General features: G+C 68.8%; 3 protein-coding genes across 3 annotated transcripts in view; 1 reads left to right on the top strand and 2 right to left on the bottom strand.

Moving 5' to 3' along the window:
• Window positions 1-2,919, bottom strand: part of CHLNCDRAFT_133336 (hypothetical protein) — a gene marked incomplete at both ends in the record, with an annotated part of 3,694 nt that extends 775 nt beyond the window's left edge. Inside the window, 10 exons of the mRNA XM_005851776.1 lie at window positions 7-139; window positions 374-488; window positions 681-805; window positions 992-1,128; window positions 1,285-1,419; window positions 1,644-1,778; window positions 1,968-2,043; window positions 2,178-2,330; window positions 2,484-2,584; window positions 2,725-2,919. Coding sequence (XP_005851838.1) covers window positions 7-139; window positions 374-488; window positions 681-805; window positions 992-1,128; window positions 1,285-1,419; window positions 1,644-1,778; window positions 1,968-2,043; window positions 2,178-2,330; window positions 2,484-2,584; window positions 2,725-2,919 — 1,305 coding nt within the window. The remainder of the gene's footprint in view (window positions 1-6; window positions 140-373; window positions 489-680; window positions 806-991; window positions 1,129-1,284; window positions 1,420-1,643; window positions 1,779-1,967; window positions 2,044-2,177; window positions 2,331-2,483; window positions 2,585-2,724) is intronic.
• A 240-nt stretch (window positions 2,920-3,159) lies between these two features.
• CHLNCDRAFT_49546 (hypothetical protein) lies at window positions 3,160-13,782 on the top strand (the record flags this gene model as incomplete). Its single annotated transcript, XM_005852103.1, has 28 exons — window positions 3,160-3,384; window positions 3,460-3,726; window positions 3,878-4,069; window positions 4,271-4,402; window positions 4,797-4,898; window positions 5,092-5,188; window positions 5,360-5,470; window positions 5,636-6,085; window positions 6,244-6,314; window positions 6,437-6,472; window positions 6,618-6,861; window positions 7,121-7,266; window positions 7,452-7,691; window positions 7,878-8,357; window positions 8,501-8,637; window positions 8,926-9,022; window positions 9,189-9,282; window positions 9,418-9,541; window positions 9,707-9,754; window positions 9,877-9,937; window positions 10,057-10,167; window positions 10,803-10,932; window positions 11,482-11,636; window positions 12,173-12,543; window positions 12,729-12,881; window positions 13,103-13,201; window positions 13,382-13,481; window positions 13,669-13,782. 28 exons carry the CDS (start codon window positions 3,160-3,162, stop codon window positions 13,780-13,782), a joined length of 4,587 nt encoding a protein of 1,528 aa, XP_005852165.1.
• A 1,252-nt stretch (window positions 13,783-15,034) lies between these two features.
• Window positions 15,035-18,477, bottom strand: part of CHLNCDRAFT_56535 (expressed protein) — a gene marked incomplete at its 5' end in the record, with an annotated part of 6,309 nt that continues 2,866 nt past the window's right edge. The window contains 6 exons of the mRNA XM_005851775.1: window positions 15,035-15,249; window positions 15,369-16,392; window positions 16,956-17,051; window positions 17,246-17,353; window positions 17,526-17,661; window positions 17,803-18,217. Coding sequence (XP_005851837.1) covers window positions 15,044-15,249; window positions 15,369-16,392; window positions 16,956-17,051; window positions 17,246-17,353; window positions 17,526-17,661; window positions 17,803-18,217 — 1,985 coding nt within the window. The 3' untranslated portion in view covers window positions 15,035-15,043. The remainder of the gene's footprint in view (window positions 15,250-15,368; window positions 16,393-16,955; window positions 17,052-17,245; window positions 17,354-17,525; window positions 17,662-17,802; window positions 18,218-18,477) is intronic.

The raw sequence follows: 18,477 nt of genomic DNA, 5'->3' as shown, positions 1-18,477 counted from the left end.
CGCCACCCCCTCCTTGTCGTACGGCAGCGCGCGGCGGTGGCAACGGATGGCGGCGTCCAGCAGGCCCAGCTGCTCCTGCTGGTAGCAGTGGCCCATGGCGTTCCACATGCGCGCGTCGTGCGGCCGCAGCTGCACGGCCCTGCCAGCACGAAGCGCGGGAGCGGCAGGCAGGCAGGCAGGGGGGCTGTCAATGATCAGGGTGGTTTGTGGTGTCGTAAAAGCAGCAGCGCCCTGCCGCACCCACATTCCATCAACAAGCCGCATGCCACCACCAACCACCTGGTTGTCCTCCTCCTTCTTCCCTTGCCTTCCACCTCCCTTCCTTTCCTCATCCATCCACCCACCCACCACCCACACCAACCACCCCACCCACCTTCTAAAGTAGTAGAGGGCATAGTAGGGCATGTTGACCAGCTCGTACGTCTGGCCCAGGCCGTACCAGGCGCGGTAGTCGCGGGGGTTGACGTCCACAGCGTGGCGGTACGCCTCTGCGGGCGGTACCGCAGAACGGTGCAGGAGGTAAGTGACACAGTAAAGTACGCCGCATGCGGAAGCATCTGGCAGGAGGTGGCAGCGCCCAGGCATGGCGGAGCCGGAGCGGGCAGAGACGACGCCCAGCAGCCCGGCCGGCACGCCGCCGCCCGCGCCAGGCCCGCCCTCCGGCCGGCCAGCGGGCTCACCGATGGCGGCGGGCGGGTTCTTGAGCTCCACAAACTCGTGGCCCATCAGCGTCCAGGCGGCCAGGTAGGCGGGGTTGAGGCGCAGCGCGCGACGGAAGTACTGCACAGCGCGCTCGTGCATGCCCCTGCGGGTGCCGAGGGTCGGGTGGGCGCGCAGGCAGACAGACGGGGGTGGTAAGGGTGGGAAGGTGGGTGTGGCCCTCTGTCACCCAAGGTGTTGCTCAGCAACTATGTCTCCTGGGGCCCCGGCTGCACCGCACACACGTACGCCACACACACCACCGCCACCACCGCCGCGGCCGCACCCTCACCTCAGGGAGTAGTAGTTGCCTATGACGCAGCACGTCTCCGGCCGGTACTTGTCCGCCCCGGCGCAGCGGTGGGCCAGCGCCGACAGCGCCGCAAACTCCTCCTTGACGTACAGGATGTTGGAGTAGATGTCCATGCCCTGTGCGGTACAGCAGTGGTACAGGAGGCGCCACGCGGCGGTACGTACACACTCACACTGCATGCGAATGGCCACCACCACCACCACCCCACCAGCAGCACCACCACACCGCCGCCACCTCATCACGCGCCAGGCTCCCTGTGCGCACACACCCACCTCTATCCTGTGCGGGTCCCGCAGCAGCAGCCCCTCAAACAGCTCCTGTGCCTCGTCAAAGTTCTGCAGGTTGTAGTGGGCCAGCGCCGCCAGCAGGATGACCGCCTCGCCGCGCGGGAACTCATCAGACAGACCCTGCGGCAAGCAGGCGAGCAGGCAGGGTGGTGGGGTGGGTGGATGGTTGGGAGGGGTGGCGGAGGGGCCGGGCAGGGACGGAGGCGAGCAGGCAGCAGGCCAGCAGCTGCGAGGCGGAGCTCAAAAGGGGGAGCAAAGCGCAGCACGGCAGAGCGTGAGTGTGCTGCTCGCCGCCCACCTCCCTTGGACCCCTCCTGGCCACCCCACCGCCGGCCCCGCCACACCTGCAGGTGCTGCAGCGCCTCTGCGTTGTGGTGCATGTCCACGCACAGCGAGGCCAGGAAGAAGCGGCGCATGAAGTGGTCGGGCAGCGGCAGCTGGCCCACGGCCGCCAGGTCGGCACACACCGACTGCAGCGCCTGCAGGGGCGGAGGGCCGGGGATGGAGGCGGCGGGTTTGGGGGCAGGCGCAGGCGCAGGCATCAGGGGCGAGTGTGGGTGGGATACATGCCGCCAAGGACCAGTCGGCCAGGTGGTGGGTGCCAGCGAGCCACAGGGGGCTCGGCGCCACCGGGCTGTTGCACCCGCTGCGGTCCGAGGGCCACCCACCAGCCAGGCGCTCCAGTTGCAGGGGTAGGCGGTCACCGAGGCCGCCAGCGCCTGCCGCGCCTCCTCCTTCTTCTCTCTGCACAGCCAGCCGCCGGTCGCATCACCACACGCATTCCCGTGCCGGCCCGCGGCTGCATGCCTTGGTTCAGCACTGCGACCACTGACGTCTCCCGTCCGCCGCGCTTCCCCGCCTCAGCTGCACCCACCCACCTGTCTGCCAGCACCAGGCCCAGCAGGTAGAGCAGGAAGCCGTCTGCCTGCCCCGCCGCCACGAGCGCCTGCAGCTCCCCTTCGAGACCGTCCAGCTCTGTGTTGGCCGCTGCGGCCGCCTCCCCAGCCGCCTTGCTCTCTATTCGCTCCTCCCTGCGTCAGCGGGATGCGAGCTGGCGCGTGGTGCACCTGCCGCCACATGCCGCCAAATGCAACGACGGCAGCAGCAGCAGCAGCAGCAGCAGCAAGGGCAAGAAAGGCAGGGCCCCCTCACAGCAGGCCAGCAGGCGCAGCGGCTGGGCTCACTCCTTCCGCTTCTCTCCCGCTAGGTAGGTTGCGTAACCGCGCAGGAACAGCGACAGCTGGTCGCGGCTGTCCCGCAGGGCATGCGCCGCGCTACGGTACTCCTGGACGGGGGCGAGGCGAGGCGGTCCAGGCTGCCGGTCGAGCGGCTGCGTGACCAGCGGCCCTCATCACACATGCGTGCTCCAAAGCACACACAGGCGTGCCCCTGACCTGCGCATGAGCGCCCCCCACCTCCCCGCACCTTAAGGTCGAAGAAGCTCCTAGCCAGCTCGAATGCTGCGCTGCCGCTGGGAGGTGCTGCTGCCGCCGCCTGCGAGGACACCATCACCTCCTCCTCCGGCAGACCGCACAGCGCGGTCGCCGCCCACTTGGCCGAGGCATACAGGGCGCGGCTGCGGCAGTCGTGCACCGCCTGCCGCAGCTCCTGCGCCTGCATAAGCGATCAGGGAGGCCGAGTGCTGCCGGCGTTCGTTGACAGCGATCAATGCCGGTGCAGCTATGTGATCGCGCGATGATGCCGGTGAGAAAGCGAGCCGAGAGTGCCATGCGAGGCTGAGGTGGCGGACAGTGCTCTTCAACACTCAGGCTTTCGCCGCCGCCGCTACTCTTTCACCTTGCCCGTTATGTACTGAGTCAGTCGGGCGCTTGGCAGGCGGGTCCAATTGTCGTCACCGAGATGGCAGTGCGAGAGGGAGAGGGCGTGCTGATGAAGGCCACGCTGCTTGTGGAGGGCCTGCATTGCGTTGCGTGCTCCGAGGCAGTCGAAAGCTGCCTCTCGACCGTGCCCGGCGTCACCCAGGCCACCTGCTCGCTGTTGGAGAATAGAGCGCAGGCAAGACGTCCCTGCGTCTGTGGCATGCACTGGCCGGGGCAGAGCGGAGAGGGAGGGGCACCGCAGCGGGTATAAAATGTGGGGATAGCGGAGGGCTCACATAAGCCCACGCGCCGCTCTTCACCTCCCACGAGCTCCCCGCAGGTGGAGTATGACAGCCAGCAGGTGGAGGATCTGGCAGCCCTGGTGCAGGCGCTGGAGGCCGCGGGCTTCGGCGGGTCGGTGCAGGCAGTGGAGCCCGTGGCGGCGCCGCCGCTGCTGGCCCGCTTCCGTGTGGAGGGCATGACTTGCAGCAGCTGCTCCTCTGCGGTGGAGAGCGCGCTGGCGGCGCTGCCGGGCGTGCGCCACGCCGCCGTGTCGCTCACGCTGCAGGAGGCCAAAGTGGAGTATGATGGGGCGGCCGCCGACGAGGTGGGTGTGCCGGGGTTGGGTCGCAGGGGTGATGCAAGAACAGGGGTGGAGGCCCCTGGCTGGGCGGCCACCTGCATGCCTCTGCAGTCCCCCGGGTGTTCCCCACCGCCGTGGCGCAACGGCACCTCTCCCTGCCGCCCGCCGCCCGCAGGCCCAGCTGCAGCAGGCGATCGAGGATGCCGGCTTTGGCTGCTCGCTGCTGGGCAGCGGCGAAGCGGCCAGCCTGCATCTGGCGGTGGGAGGCATGGCCTGCTCCTCCTGCTCCACCGCGCTGGAGGGCGCGCTGCGGGGGACGGAGGGCGTGCTGGAGGCCGCCGTCAACCTGCTGACCAGCAAGGCAGAGGTGGGGGCCGCGGCCGCGGGGCCTGGGCCCTGCCCGCAGCCCAAGCTTAGCTCTACACTCTTGTTTCAGCTCTTGAGATTGTGTTGCAGTGGAGCTTCTGGAGGGCTCCCAGGCTGAACGCGCCTGAGCAAGGGGGGCCCCCGTGCGTCTGTGTACCCAGCCTGCCTGCCCTGTACCGCCTCCGCCTCCCCGCCACCGCAGGTGCGGTACAACCCCGACCAGGTGGGCCCCCGCCAGCTCATCCAGGTGGTCACAGACCTGGGCTACACAGCGCAGCCCGTGGACGACGCCAGCCACGTGGACGGTGCAGCGCTGCGCGAGAAGGAGAAGCAGGTGGGGCTGGGAGTGCGTGGGGTGGGGTGGGGTGGAGGCGGGCGCGTGCTGGCGTGGCTCGCCTCCCTGCGTGCCGTGCACCGCGCTGGAGGCAGCCGGCTGGAGGCAGCCTGCAGCAGGCCGCCAGCTCGTGACTTTGATGGCACTCACCCTGCGCCCGCCTCCCCCGCCCCTCCATGCTGTTCTGGCCCGCAGTTTTGGAAGCGCAAGTTCCTGTGGTCGCTGCTGTTCAGCATCCCGCTGTTCCTCATGTCCATGGCGAGTGCCTGCCGCCTGGCCTGCTAGCAACCGGCGCACTGGTTTTCCATGCCATCCAGAACTCCTCGCTGTCTGGGCACCCTCCCCCTTGGCTGGGCTTAAGACTTGTCTTGATATGCATGGCTGCCTGCCGCAGGTGTTCATGTACATCCCCGGCACCAAGCACCTCATCGAGCTGGATGTTGGCGGGTTCATGCTGGGAGAGATCATCGCATTCGTGCTGGCCACGCCCGTGCAGGTGAGGCGGGCGGCCCTGGCTGGCTGGCTGGCGGGCTGGCCGGCAGGTGGCAGCCCTGCTGCTTTCCTTGTGCGCCTGCTCAGGCTGAGAACGCTGGAAGCGAGCGCGGTGCAGCGGTTTGGATGCCCCTGGATTGCCCCTCCACCGCGCCGCCTGGACTGCGGCCTCCGCACCACTCCCCCGCCGTGCGCAGTTTGTGATTGGGTGGACCTTCCACCGGGGCGCCTACAAGGCGCTGCGCCGCGGGCGCGCCAACATGGATGTGCTGGTCAGCGTGGGCACCAACGCAGGTGGGCCCCGCCGGGCGGTCCCACACTGCGTGTGGTGCCCGGCCAGCTGGCCTCTGCTGTGCACCTGTCCCTAGCTCATCCTCCCCTGCCTCCCTCGCTTCCTACTCCCCTCCCTCCCTCCCCTCCCACTCCCCTCCCTCCCTACCCCACCACCACCACCACCACCACCAGCGTACGTCTACTCCATCATCTCCATCGTGGTGAGCCGCGTGGAGGAGGAGTTTGAGAGCCACGGCCTGTTCTTCGAGACATCCGCGCTCCTCATCACCTTCATCTGCCTAGGTGAGCGCCGGGCGATGGCAGCCTGGCCTGGCCGGGACTGGCCGGGACTGGCGAGGAGGCCAAAACAAAACAGTGGGTGCGCCTGTCCATCCGACCATTTAATGGCCCTGCCCATGCCCCCTCCTCAACACCCCCAACCCCACCCCACCCCACCCCACCTCCCAGGCAAGTACCTAGAGGCCGCGGCCAAGGGGCGCACCTCCAGCGCCATCAGCGAGCTGCTCAAGCTGGCGCCCGCCACGGCCATCCTGTGCATCGCAGACGAGCAGGCGCGGAGCGGCTGGAGGGGCTGCCTGCCCGCCTGCTGGCCCTGTCCTGCCTCCCCGCGTGGTCAGCCCGGCTCCCCGGCTGCTGGCCAGCAGCAGGCAAGCAGCTGTGCCCGGAGTGACACGCCTGCCGTTGCCACTGGCCCCTTGCCGTCGCAGGGCCGGGCGGTGAGCGAGCAGGAGGTGCCCGTCAGCCTGCTGCAGCGCAAGGACCGGCTCAAGGTGCTGCCGGGGGCGCGGCTGCCGGCGGACGGCACCGTGGCGGAGGGCAGGTCGTTTGTGGATGAGAGCATGATCACAGGAGAGTCGGTCCCTGTGACCAAGAGACCGGGGGACACGGTCATCAGCGGTGAGGCGCCTGGAAAGGACGGCTGTGTTTATGTGTGGCGCGTATGTGTGGTGTGGTGTTGTGTGTGTGTGTGTGTGTGTGTGTGTCGAGGGCAGTGTGCGGGCAGGCGGCCGCTGCCTACCCGGCCTGCTGCGGCCCGGCCGCCGCCCCACCTGCAGGCACGGTGAACGGCAGCGGCATGCTCATCATTGAGGCGGGGCGGGTGGGCAAGGACACTACGCTGTCGCAGGTGGGTGGGCGGGCCTGGCTGGGCATGCTGCACCGTGCAAGCCCGCAGCCAGTGAAGCGCGCTGCCACGACCAGACGTGCAATCTCAGCTGCCGTGCGCTGTCCTTCCCGCCGCACCCACAGATTGTGAGGCTGGTGGAGAGCGCCCAGATGAGCAAGGTGCGTGGCGCGGCCAGCGCTCGCCACCCAGAACGCCAGTCCCAACCCTCGCACTCCTCGCTCACCCTGCCGACCCCACCAGCAGCCAGTCATCTGCGCCCCACCCCACCGCGCCCGCCTCGCTCCCTGCCTCCCTGCCCCGCAGGCGCCCATCCAGGCCTTTGCGGACCGCCTGTCGGCTGTGTTTGTGCCCATCATCATCGTGGCCGCCTTTGCTACCTGGCTGGCCTGGTATCTGGGCGGTATCCTGGGATCCTACCCCGACTCCTGGATACCCGCCGGCTCCTCCCCCTTCCTCTTCTCCCTCCTGTTTGGCATCGCCGTCATCGTCATCGCCTGCCCCTGCGCTCTGGGCCTGGCCACTCCCACCGCACTGATGGTGGGCACAGGTGCGCGGGATGGTGCTGGGGCTGGGGCTGTGTGTGGTGGTGGGGGGGGGGGGCGGGAGGCAGAGCAAGGGCATGGGCATGGGCGCCCGAAGGAGCATGCACTGCCGGAAGCGGAGCGCTCAAACTCAGACCCTCATGGCTTACATGCCTGCCACGAGCCTCCCCGCCCCGGCCCTGTCCGCCCCGCTCCACACACACGCACACAAACGCGGCTCACACCAGCGTACACACATTCACCTCCACCCACACCCGCGTGCAGGCGTTGCCGCCCAGAACGGCATTTTGATCAAGTCTGCCGAGGCGCTGGAGAAGTGCTCGGGGCTGGGCACCGTCGTGTTTGACAAGACGGGCACGCTGACGGAGGGCAGGCCCAGCGTGGTGGACTGCTCCGTGGTGGACCCGCAGGTGGGGCGGCGGCTGTGGGCATGTGGTTGCAGGCTTGTCTTTCAAACAGCATGAACTGGTGGGGCTGCCGCTGGCTGCAGTGCGTTTGGATCTGGCTGCCGTGCATGCTTTGCCCAGCCCACAATCGCCTGCCCCTGCCAGACGCCAGATCGCCTGCCAGTCCCTCCCCGCCGTCCTGCCCGCAGTGGCCTCTGGACAAGGTGTTGTACCTGGCAGCCAGCGCGGAGAACGGCAGCGAGCACCCGCTGGCCAGGGCCGTGCTGCGCTACGCGGCGCTGCGCCTGGAGGGCGGCCAGGCGCTGCTGGTGCGGGAGCCGGACAGCCCGCAGGGGTCCCGCCAGGGCTCGCAGGCCGCGGAGGAGGCGGCCGGCGCCGATGGCGGGCTGCAGCCCACCGACAGCAACCTGGCGCTGCTGGCTGATGCGGTGAGGCTGGCTGGCATCTGGGCCATGCGGTGGAGGCAGGAAGTGGCGGGCCCCTGTGCGTGTGTGCCTTCTGGAGCGTGTGCGCTGCGTGCGACGTGTGGGCAGGATGCGCCCATGGCAGGTTGCGCCCGTAGCGCGGTGCTTAGCATGCCTGCGCCTGCGCCTGCTGCGCCTGCTGCGGTGCAGGCTGCGCCGCCGCATGCCGCCGCCGCCGAGCCGCTGCCCGGCGACCAGGCGCTGCGCAGCGTGAGCTGGCTGGCTCCCATCACCGGCTCGGAGGCGCTGCCTGGGCGCGGCGTCAAGTGCTGGCTGGCGTGCCCCACGGCGCGCGTGGCTGGCGTGCTGCCCGCCCTGGTGGCTGGCCGCACCGCCAGCGCCCTGGCCGGCAGCAAGAGCCCCGGCCGGCCCACGGGCGGCAGCCCTGCCAGGCTGGCGCCGCTGCCCGCAGACGGCAAAGGCGCGGCGGGGGCGGCAGCCGAGGCGGGCCTGGCCCCGCTCACGCCGGACGGCGAGGAGGAGGGCGGCGCGCCGGGCGGCGGCGGCGGCGCTGTGGAGGTCAGGCTGGCCATTGGCAACCGGCGGCTGATGCAGGAGGAGGGGATCACGCTGAGCGCTCAGGCACGGCGCGGCAGGGGCGTTGGTGGCGGGCGTGGGGGCTTGTGGCTTGTGTGTCGAGTGTTAGTCCAGAGAGGCAGCTGCCGCCCGCTCCCTCGTGCACAGCCCGCCCCGGCCAAGCCTGCTCGCGGCGCGTCTCGTTGTTCGCATGTGCACGTGCTGAGCCGGCCAGCCGCCCTGGCCTGCGCCCGCAGGTGCACGAGTGGATGCGCGGGTATGAGCGGGAGGGCGCCACGTGCGTGCTGGTGGCGGTGGAGGCGCGCCTGGTGGCGGCCTTTGCCGTCAGCGACCCGCTCAAGCCCGAGGCGCCCGCCGTCATTGCGGCCCTCAGGTGGGAGGCGCTGGGGCCATGCGGCGGGCTCGCGCTGTGTGTGTTGGGTAGCGCCTTCTGCTGCTGCTCTGCGCTGGCACGCGCGCCGGCTCGCGTGCCTGGCGCGGCACACTTTCTGCTGCCGCTACTGTCGGCCGGGGGCGGTGGGCCGGTCCCGGCCATCTTCACACCCCCATGCGGCGCATCACGCGCCTGCCTGTTGCGTGCCTGCCTGTGTGCCGTGCCTGGTGCGGCGCATGACGTGCCTGCCTGTTTGCGTGCGTGCCTATGCATGCATATGTGGTGCAGGCAGAAGGGGCTGCAGTGCCATATGGTGACGGGGGATGGCTGGACCACCGCCCGCTCCATCGCCTCCCGCCTCGGCATCCTGGACGTCAGCGCAGAGGTGGGTGGGGCACGGGGCAAGCCTGCTAGCCTGCCAGCCTGCCAGCAGCGGCCGGCTGGCCCTTGAGCAGAGGCTGCGCCTGCCGGCCGTGGCACCTGCGTGCTGCGCTTGCGTTCTCAGCGCTGCCACCGCACCGCCCCCCACCCCCTCCCTCCCTGCCCGGCAGGTGCTGCCAGCGGGCAAGGCCGAGCACATCAAGAAGCTGCAGCAGGGCGGCAAGCGTGCGGTGGCCATGGTGGGAGACGGAATCAACGACTCAGGTGGGTGGGTGGGTGATCGGGTGGGCGGGAAGGTGGTGGCGCCTGTTGGCTCGCCTGACACGCCTCCGCCTTCCCGCCCTCCGCCCCACTCCGCCGCTCCTCCCCTCCTCCCCCAATCCATCCTCCCGCCTGCAGTGGCGCTGGCCCAGGCCGACGTGGGCATCGCCATTGGCAGCGGCACAGACGTGGCTGTGGAGGCGGCTGACTATGTGCTGATGAGGAGCGACCTGGAGGATGTGCTGGTGGCGCTGGACCTCAGGTGTGGGTGGGTGTTGATGTGTGTTGGTGTGTGATGGCGTGTGCTGGTGTGTGCGTGTGTGTGTGTGTGTGTGTGTGTGGAGGGGTTCAGGTGGCGTGTTGATGGTGGATGGCATCTTCATGGTGGGCCCCGACAGCTGAGGCGTCACCCGCCCTGCCCCCGCAGCAAGCGCACCTTCCGCCGCATCCGCCTCAACTATGTGTGGGCATTCGGGTGAGCCGCCCCGCCAGCACCTCTTCAGAGACGTTTGATTTGAGCCGTGGTTGCGTGGTGCCCCCAGCGGCTGCCCTTGTGCCTGCCACTGTGAACCATGGTTTGCGGCCTTGTGCCCGCAGGTACAACCTGTGCGCGGTGCCGATTGCGGCGGGCGCCCTGTACCCGCCGCTGCACTTCCAGGTGGGCTTGTGCCACCCTTTCCAAGCTGGGTATGCGGTTTGCTGGTCGCCTGAGCAGCCATGCCTCTGCTGTCAGCTGCTGAGCCTGTGCACCCCCCCATGTGCCCCCTGCCCCTGCAGCTGCCGCCGTGGGTGGCGGGCGCCGCCATGGCGCTTAGCTCTGTGACCGTGGTGTGCAGCAGCCTGCTGCTGCGGCGCTACCGCCGCCCCAAGCCCGCGCTGCAGCAGCTGGTGACTGTGTCGGCGGGCGCGCTCAAGGCATGATGCGGCGCGTAGCAGCGGGGACGCGGGATGTGAGGGGCATTTCATGGCAGTACGATAGTCGCGCCGTTCACAAGCTTTCATCTCAGGTCTGCTCATCCAATCACATGTGTCCCCGCACCCAATTTTCAACCCATCCTTCTGGCGTACCACTTACTACGGGCACACCATCGCCCTTGTACCTCATTTTTACATGCATGCGTTCCTGTTTCTGCTCGATGGATAGCCTGCTGTTCATTGCGTTGCATCACCTGCGCTGTATATTGGCACTTAGTGCAACTGTTGTCACTCGACGGGTCAGGGCGCCAGATGTCATGAACGATGCACATGCTGTTCAATAGGGCTCAGCCCGCCAGCTGCGCTGGCACCGCGCACATTGGCAGCTGCGAATTGGTTGCCTGCAGCGCCGCCTGCAGCTCCCCAGCAAAGTCGGGGTTCGCTTCCACCGACTGTGCAGCCCCTGCATGCATGCCATGTGGCGGGCAAGGAAATGGTGTCAAGGCGAGCGAGTGGAGCCCAACACAGGCAGCGTGCACCAGCCCGGGAGGCACGCAGGCGCCCCCTCCCTGTCACATTCTGCCACGCCAGGCGGGCCCACCTGCCAGGTGGCCGGCGACCTTGCTGCAGCAGGCCAGCGCCGCGCGGGCGACGCCCCTGGCGGCGGCGGCCGCCAGCGGCCCGCCATACGCCAGTGCCATGGCGGTGGCATCCTGCCCAAACTCTGGGCTCTGGCAGGTGTTCATCTCCCACCCAGCAGTGGCAGCCCTGGCCACTGCGCTGGCCCCAGGTTCGGCCCCAGCCAGGCTCTGCTGCAGGGTGGGGATCGTGGTGGCGGGGAACTGCAGGCCGCCCGCGATGGAGATGGCGGCAGATTGGGTGCCTGCAGCAATGCGGGACAGGGTACATTGGAGCCTGAAAAAGGCACAGGCATGGTGCTGGCCGCTGCACTCCCAGCGAGCCCACCTGCGGCCAGCACTGCTTGGGTGAAGGCTTCAGCGTTGCCGTAGAAGAGCGCCGAGCCGAGGTCCCACTGGTCGCCACCCGTGGCCGGCGGGGTCAGGGTGGTGTCATAGCCACCGTAGCCACTCTCAAACCCAGCCCCGCCGCCTGACTTGAGGTCTCCCAGAGGTCCCAGCAGACCGCCGGCCTCGACGCCGGGCGGTAGCAGCACTGCCGGGACAACCTCGGACGCCTGGGAAGGGACCTCCTCTCCCAGGCCGGACGGGATCTCTTCTCCGCCCTTCTGCTGCATGGGGATCTCCTGCCCAACTTGGGCCCAGGCAGCAGGGCAGGCCAGCAGTAGCACAGCGGTCAGTGCCAGCAGCGCTGGGCGCCCCTCCAAGACTGCCATCTGCACAGTGTTTGACTTGGCGGCGAAGAACGAGGAGGTTGCAACAGCAGTGACGCTGGGAAGTGGGACAGGCACTGAGTGCCGCGGGGTGCGCTGACGAGGCGCTGCTTCCGCCATCTTCGTGCATGTCTTCTCATGATCAGGACATTGCACTTGCCCCATTGGTCGACCCGCCACTTGATTGATCGATTATCTGCCCCCACCCTCGGCAGCAGATGGCTGCCCCAACCCTTGCCAACGGAGGGGCGTGCCCGCGGTGCCGTCGTGCACATAAGCTTGCATGGCAGACAGGCATCTCACACAGCCCACCCGTTAAACCGTCTGCTTGATAAGCAGCATGTCAAATAGTAATGATGGCTGGCTGCACCTGCCTGTGGAGTGTCACACGGAGTGTGCGAGGCCCGTCCCCGCCGCTGCTGACGTGGCGAGGTTTCCTCATTGACGCGCAACCTAACACCCGCGCTCTTGCCACATCAATCAGGGGAGGGGTCAGACGTCGCGGTCAGCCGCTGCAGCTACCCACCAGCGGTGATTGCGGCAAGACCTCTCCTCCACGTTTGGGGGCCTCTGGGCTGCTCCACGCGCTTCACCTCAGCTGCCTCCGATCCACGGGCCGGCATGCAGACTGCGGCCCGACACTCGGCCTGCCTTGTTGCGGGCAGCGGCAGCCTGCTGCAGCAGGTGCAGGCGGTGCTGCCCGCCCTGACCTTTCAGGTCACTAGCTTGACGAGCCTGTCCCGCAGCAGCGGGGAGCAGAGGTGGCCGCACGGCGTCAGTGGCGGCGGCGGCGGCGCCCTTGCCCTCGCCGCCAGCAGCAGCAGCAGAGCAGCCGGCGCAGTCCTCATCCTGCCCGGCCAGCACCTTGTGCAGCACACACATGCGCTGCAGCAGCACCAGCAGCAGCAGCAGTTGGGGCAGCAGCGACGGCCCATCTTCAACTTTGCGGGGCTTGGCGGCGACCTGGCCAAGTCTCACCACGAGAAGAAGCTGCTCGGGTGAGCAGCAGCTACTCCCGCAGCTGTGGGAGGCGTGCCGCGCAGGGCTTGGCTGCGTGCTCGAGTGCCTAGCCGCCTGCCAGGCCTCCCGGCTGTTACAGGGCGGCTCGCCCTCTGCCGTCTTTCCCGCTGCATGCCACCCACCCATTCGCCCTTCCCGCCCGCTCCTCCCCCTGCCTCCGCAGCTGGACCCCGCGGCAGGTGTACGACGTGGTGGCAGCGGTGGAGAACTACAGCCAGTTTGTGCCGTGGTGCCAGCGGTCGGCGGTGCTGGTGCGGCGGCCGCCGGGCTACCTGGAGGCGGAGCTGGAGGTTGGGTTCCAGATGTTTGTGGAGAGGTGGGCTGGTGTGTGCCTATCTGTGTGTGTGTGTGTGTGTGTTTTGTGTGTGTGCGCTGGTGGTGGTGGTGATATTGATGGTGGTGGTGGGGTGCGTGCAGCGATAGTGGCGGTCAAGGTAGGCGCGAATAGAAGCGGGGCTGCCATGGGTGGCTGCCCCATGCAACCTGCCGTCTGTTGCCTTGCTCACCTCGCGTGCACGGGCACCCCCACCCCCGCAGGTACACATCCAAGGTCACGCTGCACTGCCCCACCGCGGTGCACTCGCGTGTCGACGACTCCACCCTCTTCTCCCACCTCACCAACAAGTGGGAGTTCAGGTGTGCAGGACAAACACCACAGGACAGTGCCAGGACCGAGACACGCGGCACCTCCGCCGCCGTCGCAATGGCTGCCTGCTTGACCGCATGCTGCCGCGCCCCGTCTGCTGCGTCCCGTCTGCTGCGCCCCTTCTACCTGCTCACCACCCATCGCCGCGCACCGCCACCATGTCTGCGCAGGCTGGGGCCCACCCCGCACACCACCTGGCTCACTTTCGAGGTGGACTTTGCCTTCAAGTCTCCTCTGTACCGCCAGGTGGCCTCCATCTTTTTCGAGGAGGTGGGTGGCGGTATTTGGCGGCACCTGTCGGTACCGACGAGCCAGGCCGCACCTGGTTGCTAGTGTGGCCGAGGCGCGGCAGTGCTCGCATGCATGCGGGGCTGCGCTCTTGCCACGTCCGCAGGCTGGCGGCGTGGCTCTTGAGCTCGCCTCAGTCCCACGCGCCGCTGGCTTGCTGGTGCTGCAGGTGGTGCAGCGCATGATGGGGGCGTTTGAGGGGCGCTGCGCCCAGGTGTACGGGCCCTCCTCGCTGCACCGCCGCCCAGGGCCCGCGCAGCACGTGGCAGCCGGCGGCCGCTGAGCTGCTGCGCCGAGGTCCGTGGCGGCCTCCAACGATGGCAGTCGATTCAGGCACTGTCCAAACAACTCTGCGCTTCCTGCTCTTCCTTGACCCAAGCTGCTGGGCCGCTGGCGCCATGCAAGTTGCACAATCCGATGCTCAACACACTGCAACAGTGGCACTGATGTAATCTGTTGTGCTTGCCAAGGAGCACAGGCTGTGCAGCCCAGCTGGTGGGTCATGGAAGCTGGCGTGGCGGCCCCGCCCAGGCTTGCATGCACGATGTGAAGAAGGCCATCTGGGTCGTCAAACTGCAGCAGCACAACAGTTCTTCAAGTTGTGGCAGCTGAGCATGCCCAGGCTGTTGGCACCAGTCATGAATGGGACGAGGAGCGGTGCCTGCCATAAACCTACCTGGCATTGACGGCCCGCCGCAGAGCCACAGTGTCCTCTGGTGCAGCGACCGGGTCCGCATGCTGTCGTGCCAGCGCTCGCCCGCACTTGGCCTGCACCAGTGCTGCGGTTCGACGCATGCCGGCCAGGCCTTGCTGCCACTGCTCGGCGCAGCCCTCCCAGTTGTCTTGTACGGCTGGGGTGGTGGGGCGATGGAACTGCACCCTGCAACGGCGAAATCAATTAGTGGGGGCGTGATTATGAGCATTCAGATAGGATTGATGCTGTGCCCAGCACGGATTTCCGCACCGGTAGGTCGCCAGCGGCGGCGTCTGCGGCACGTCGCCGCGCCTATCCGCAGGCGCATAGCACAGTTCCCGCTCTATCCCAGCTCGGCTGTCTTTTGATGGCGAAGCGCCGGCCTGCAGGAAGAGCACAAGACAGAGCACGACATTGCGCCCCCGTGACTTCGAAAGGCTTCGAAGTTTCCGCCGCGGCGTCAGTCTGTTCTGGACTCACCTTGTATCGGTCTTGTGTACCACAATTGGCCCGCATGATGTGGGGGACGAGGCGCCGGCACAGAGTCGGAAATGCAGGTGCTGAGAAACGGGTCCAGCCTCGGCTCTGTAGTGAGTGACGGGCTTAGAATCGCATGTGGAATGCCAAACAAGAGGTTGCACGCGTTGTCGTGCGGGGCCTGCTGAGCGAGGCGTGCCCGCTGTGGTGGGCTGCCCAAGGGCGGAAGAGGGCCTGTGGCTGGCTGACTCTCAAACGGAAAGGAAATGCCAAGCACCCGCATTTCCCTCGTCTGATGCAAGAGGAGACCCATGCGTTTGCTAAAAAGAGGCAGAAACAAAATTGATACAACCAGACATGCGGTGTCGCAACGCTAGGCCGGCGCCGCCTGCTGCTGCGGCTTAGAGCGCCCTGGGCTGGACAGCGGGCTGGCGGCGCTGCGGGCGGAGTTGCTGCCGCTGTGCGGCAGCCCGGAGGCGCCAGCGCCAGCCGCCCGCTGCTGCTGAATCTCCTTCATCTGCGTCGCCAGCGCCTTGCCCGCAGCATTCATCTTGGTGCTGGCCTGTCTGAAGAACTTGCCTGCACCAGGCACGCAAACCGCATGGATTTGTTGTCAGGCATATGTTTCAAGGGTTGGGCACATGTGCCTGCTGCATGATGCATGCATGCCAGAGCCTGCAATACTTTGCTCAACTCACCGGCCTGCTCCTTGAAGCTGCCCTGCTGCCGCATTCTGTGGGGGTCGCCGCCATCGGCGCCGCCACCACCTGGCGGGCTCGCCTGCTGCGCATGCGAGTGCTGCGGCGGGCGCTGCGGGCTGGCTTGTTCCAGCCACGCCTGCATCGATGCCTCCTGCTGCTCCGCCGCCTCCCGCGGCTGGTGCTGCAGCGAGGTCTGGCGCCGCAGGTAGGCCAGGCTGCGCCCCAGCGACGCCCCCACCGCCTCCCGCGGCGCGCCGCTGCTGCCGCCGCTGCGGCTGGAGCCGGGGCCGCCGCCAGCGCTGCCATCCGATCGAGCCGACAGCGTGCGGCGCACAGCGGTGTAGTTGGGCAGGGCGGCGGGTGGCGCCTCCCCAAACTTGGTGTGCTCAGCTGATGTGGTGAAGTCGGGGTCAAGGCTGCGGGTGGCCGACAGCCGCAGCTGCAGCGAGGGCCGTCTGGCTGCCGCCTGTTGCCCTGCCGCCTCCTGGACCGCCTGCTCCGGCTGCCGCTGCTGCTGCTGGGGCTGGGGCTGGCCTGCGCCGGCTCCCAGAGGGCCGCTGGCCACGGGCTGGCGGCGCAGCTGCTGCGGCGCTGCCTGCCACGCCTGGTCAGCAAAGCGCGGCGTGGGCGCCTCGCCGGAGCGCTCCTGGGCCAGCGCCGCATCCCAGGCGTCTGCTGCGGTGGGGAGCCTGCCCTGGGCCGTGGCAGCCGGTGGCCTGAAGTCCACGGCAGCAAGCTGCTCCGGCCCATCACCGCCGCCGTCAGCCTGATCGTACCGAGGGCTGATCAGGTGACCCTCGCTGCTGCCGCCGCCGGCAGCTGCTGTGCCTCCAGCCGCGCCGGCAGGCTCAACCGGCAACTCTGCGGCGGCAGAGCCCTGCAGGCTGGGCAGGGACAGCGAGGCCTCCACATCCAGCTCCTCCTGCTGCTCGCTGCTGCCGCCGCCAGAGGAGCGCCGCCCGGCCTCTGCAGCGCCGCCCGCCGCCACCGCCACCGCCATGGCGGGGGGAACGGCTGCTGGCTGGGGTTTGGATGGAACAGCAGCTGAAGCAGGTGCAGGCTCTTCTGCTGCCTGAGGCTCGGCTGCCATGGCAGGCATTGCAGATGCAGGTACTGCTGCCGCCTGGTCACCAGCTGGACCTGCTGCCGCCAGGTGGCCAGCCGGCGCCGCAGCTGGCTGCTGCACGGCTGGTGCAGCCACTGCCACGGCTGCCGGCACCGCCGCTGGCTGGCGTTTGGCTGGCGCTGCTGCAGCTGCCGGCACAGCTGCTGGCTGGCACTTGGCTGGCTCTGCCGCCGCCTCATCCTCAGCGGAAGGGGGTGGCGCCAGCACAGCTGGCGGGGCTGCCTCCTCTGCCACGGCGGCAGGTGTCGGCACAGCCTGCCGCTGCTGCTGCTGCTGCTGCTGCTTGCTGCTCTCCTCCTGCGCCTCTTCAGCTTGAGGTGCTGGATCTGATGCCGCATGGCCGCCCGTAGCTGCAGCAGCCCCAGCCGGCTCTGCACCAGGCCCTGCCGCCCCGGGCGCAGGCCGCTGCTTCTGCTGCTGGCGCGGCCGCTTGGGAGTCGGCGCCGGCGCCGCCCCACCTGCTTGCTGCATGTACTTGGCCAGGGCGGGCAGGCTGTCCACGGCATTGGGGAGGTCCAGCCCCATGAGCGGCGCCAGCGGGATGTCGCCGCCGCCTGCAGCAGCCGCAGCAGCACATACCAGGCGGGTAAGCAAGTCAAGGTACACCAACCCTGTTGCAAGGAACAAGGAGGCACCAGTTGCCAGGCATGCACGCGAGGCTTGCCATGCATGCCATGCTGCCCAACACAGAGGCTGCCACACATGCAGGCGCTGCGCCTCCCCCCCACCCCCCCACCCACCCGCCCACCCACCGGGGGAACACCATGTTTTTGGTGATGGCGGCGCGCAGGCGGTGCTCGATCCAGGCGCTGACGCGGGCGATGTGGTAGCTGTACTTGAGGAGGCGGCCCGCCAGCTGCGCGGCGGCAGGGGCCAGGGGCAGGAGAGGGACGGCACGGCGGTGTGAGCCGGGCTGCTGCAGGGGCACGCAGGGAGAGCCATGCGGCCGCCCGCCGCCGCCAGTCGACAGCGGCAGCCAGGCGAGGCAGCCCCAGCCTTCCCCGGCCCCCCCCAGCATGCATGTATACCTCTGGCTTTGCGACGAGCTCGAGGTGGGGGGGAGACACAAAGGCGTAGAAGAGGCGGTTGCCCGGCGGCGGTGGCACCCAGGCGCACATTGTGCCTTCCAGAGCGCTGAACGTCAGGCTGAGGCGCAGCGGGATGCTGCAGGCGGGGCGCGCGCAGGGGAGGAGCCGCTCAGCCCGACCCTGCCAGCATGCAGACCCCAGCCAGGCCAGGCTGCTCACAGGCGCGCGGCAGACGCGGCGGGCACGGCTGGCACCTCCGCCCCGCCCCGTGCCTCACCGCGAGATGTGCGCGGCCGTGCTCTCCGCCAGCTGGCGCAGCTTCTTGGCCGCCTGGCGGCGGATGCCGCCCATGAAGCCCCGCCCTGCGCCGCCCCGCCCGCTGCCGCTGCCGCCGTCCAGCGAGGCATCGTCTGATGCCGCAGAGCTGTCGGGGCTGAGCGGCTCCCCCTCCTCCTCACCCTCCTCCTCGCCGCCACCGCCGCCGCTGCCGCTGCCGCCGCTGCCGCCCAGGGCAGGCGCGGAGGCTGCATGGGGCGGCAGCGCCTGCACGCCGACATGCCCCGCCACGCTGGCGCTGCTGCCGCCCCGCTTCTGCTTGCCCTCTGCCAGCCGCGTGAGCGCCTGGTCCAGGCGGCCCCAGGCGGCGGCATCCCGGATGTCCACCTTCGCCTCAATCGTCACAGTGAAGCCGCCTGCCTCGGCAGTAGGAGGAGGAGGAAGAGGGAGGGACGAGGGGCAGGTGGGAGCGGCGGGCGCGGCCGCGTGCAGTGCAGCGCCAGGCTGGCAAAGGCAATGCCGGCTCTCAATGTGCGCATGCAGCTGTCCCAACCTTGCCCTCCCGCCACATCACCACCCAGCCGCGAGCGCGCTGTGCACCCTACCCCAACCCACCCACCCACCTTGGTAGCTCATGTCGAACACAACCTGGGGCCAGACGGGGGCGGAGGGCTGC

This window comes from Chlorella variabilis (genome assembly GCF_000147415.1).
Source record: "Chlorella variabilis unplaced genomic scaffold CHLNCscaffold_1, whole genome shotgun sequence".
NCBI classification, from domain to species: domain Eukaryota; kingdom Viridiplantae; phylum Chlorophyta; class Trebouxiophyceae; order Chlorellales; family Chlorellaceae; genus Chlorella; species Chlorella variabilis.
Note: the sequence above shows the minus strand (reverse complement) of the source record. Positions and strands in the feature narration are given on the sequence as shown.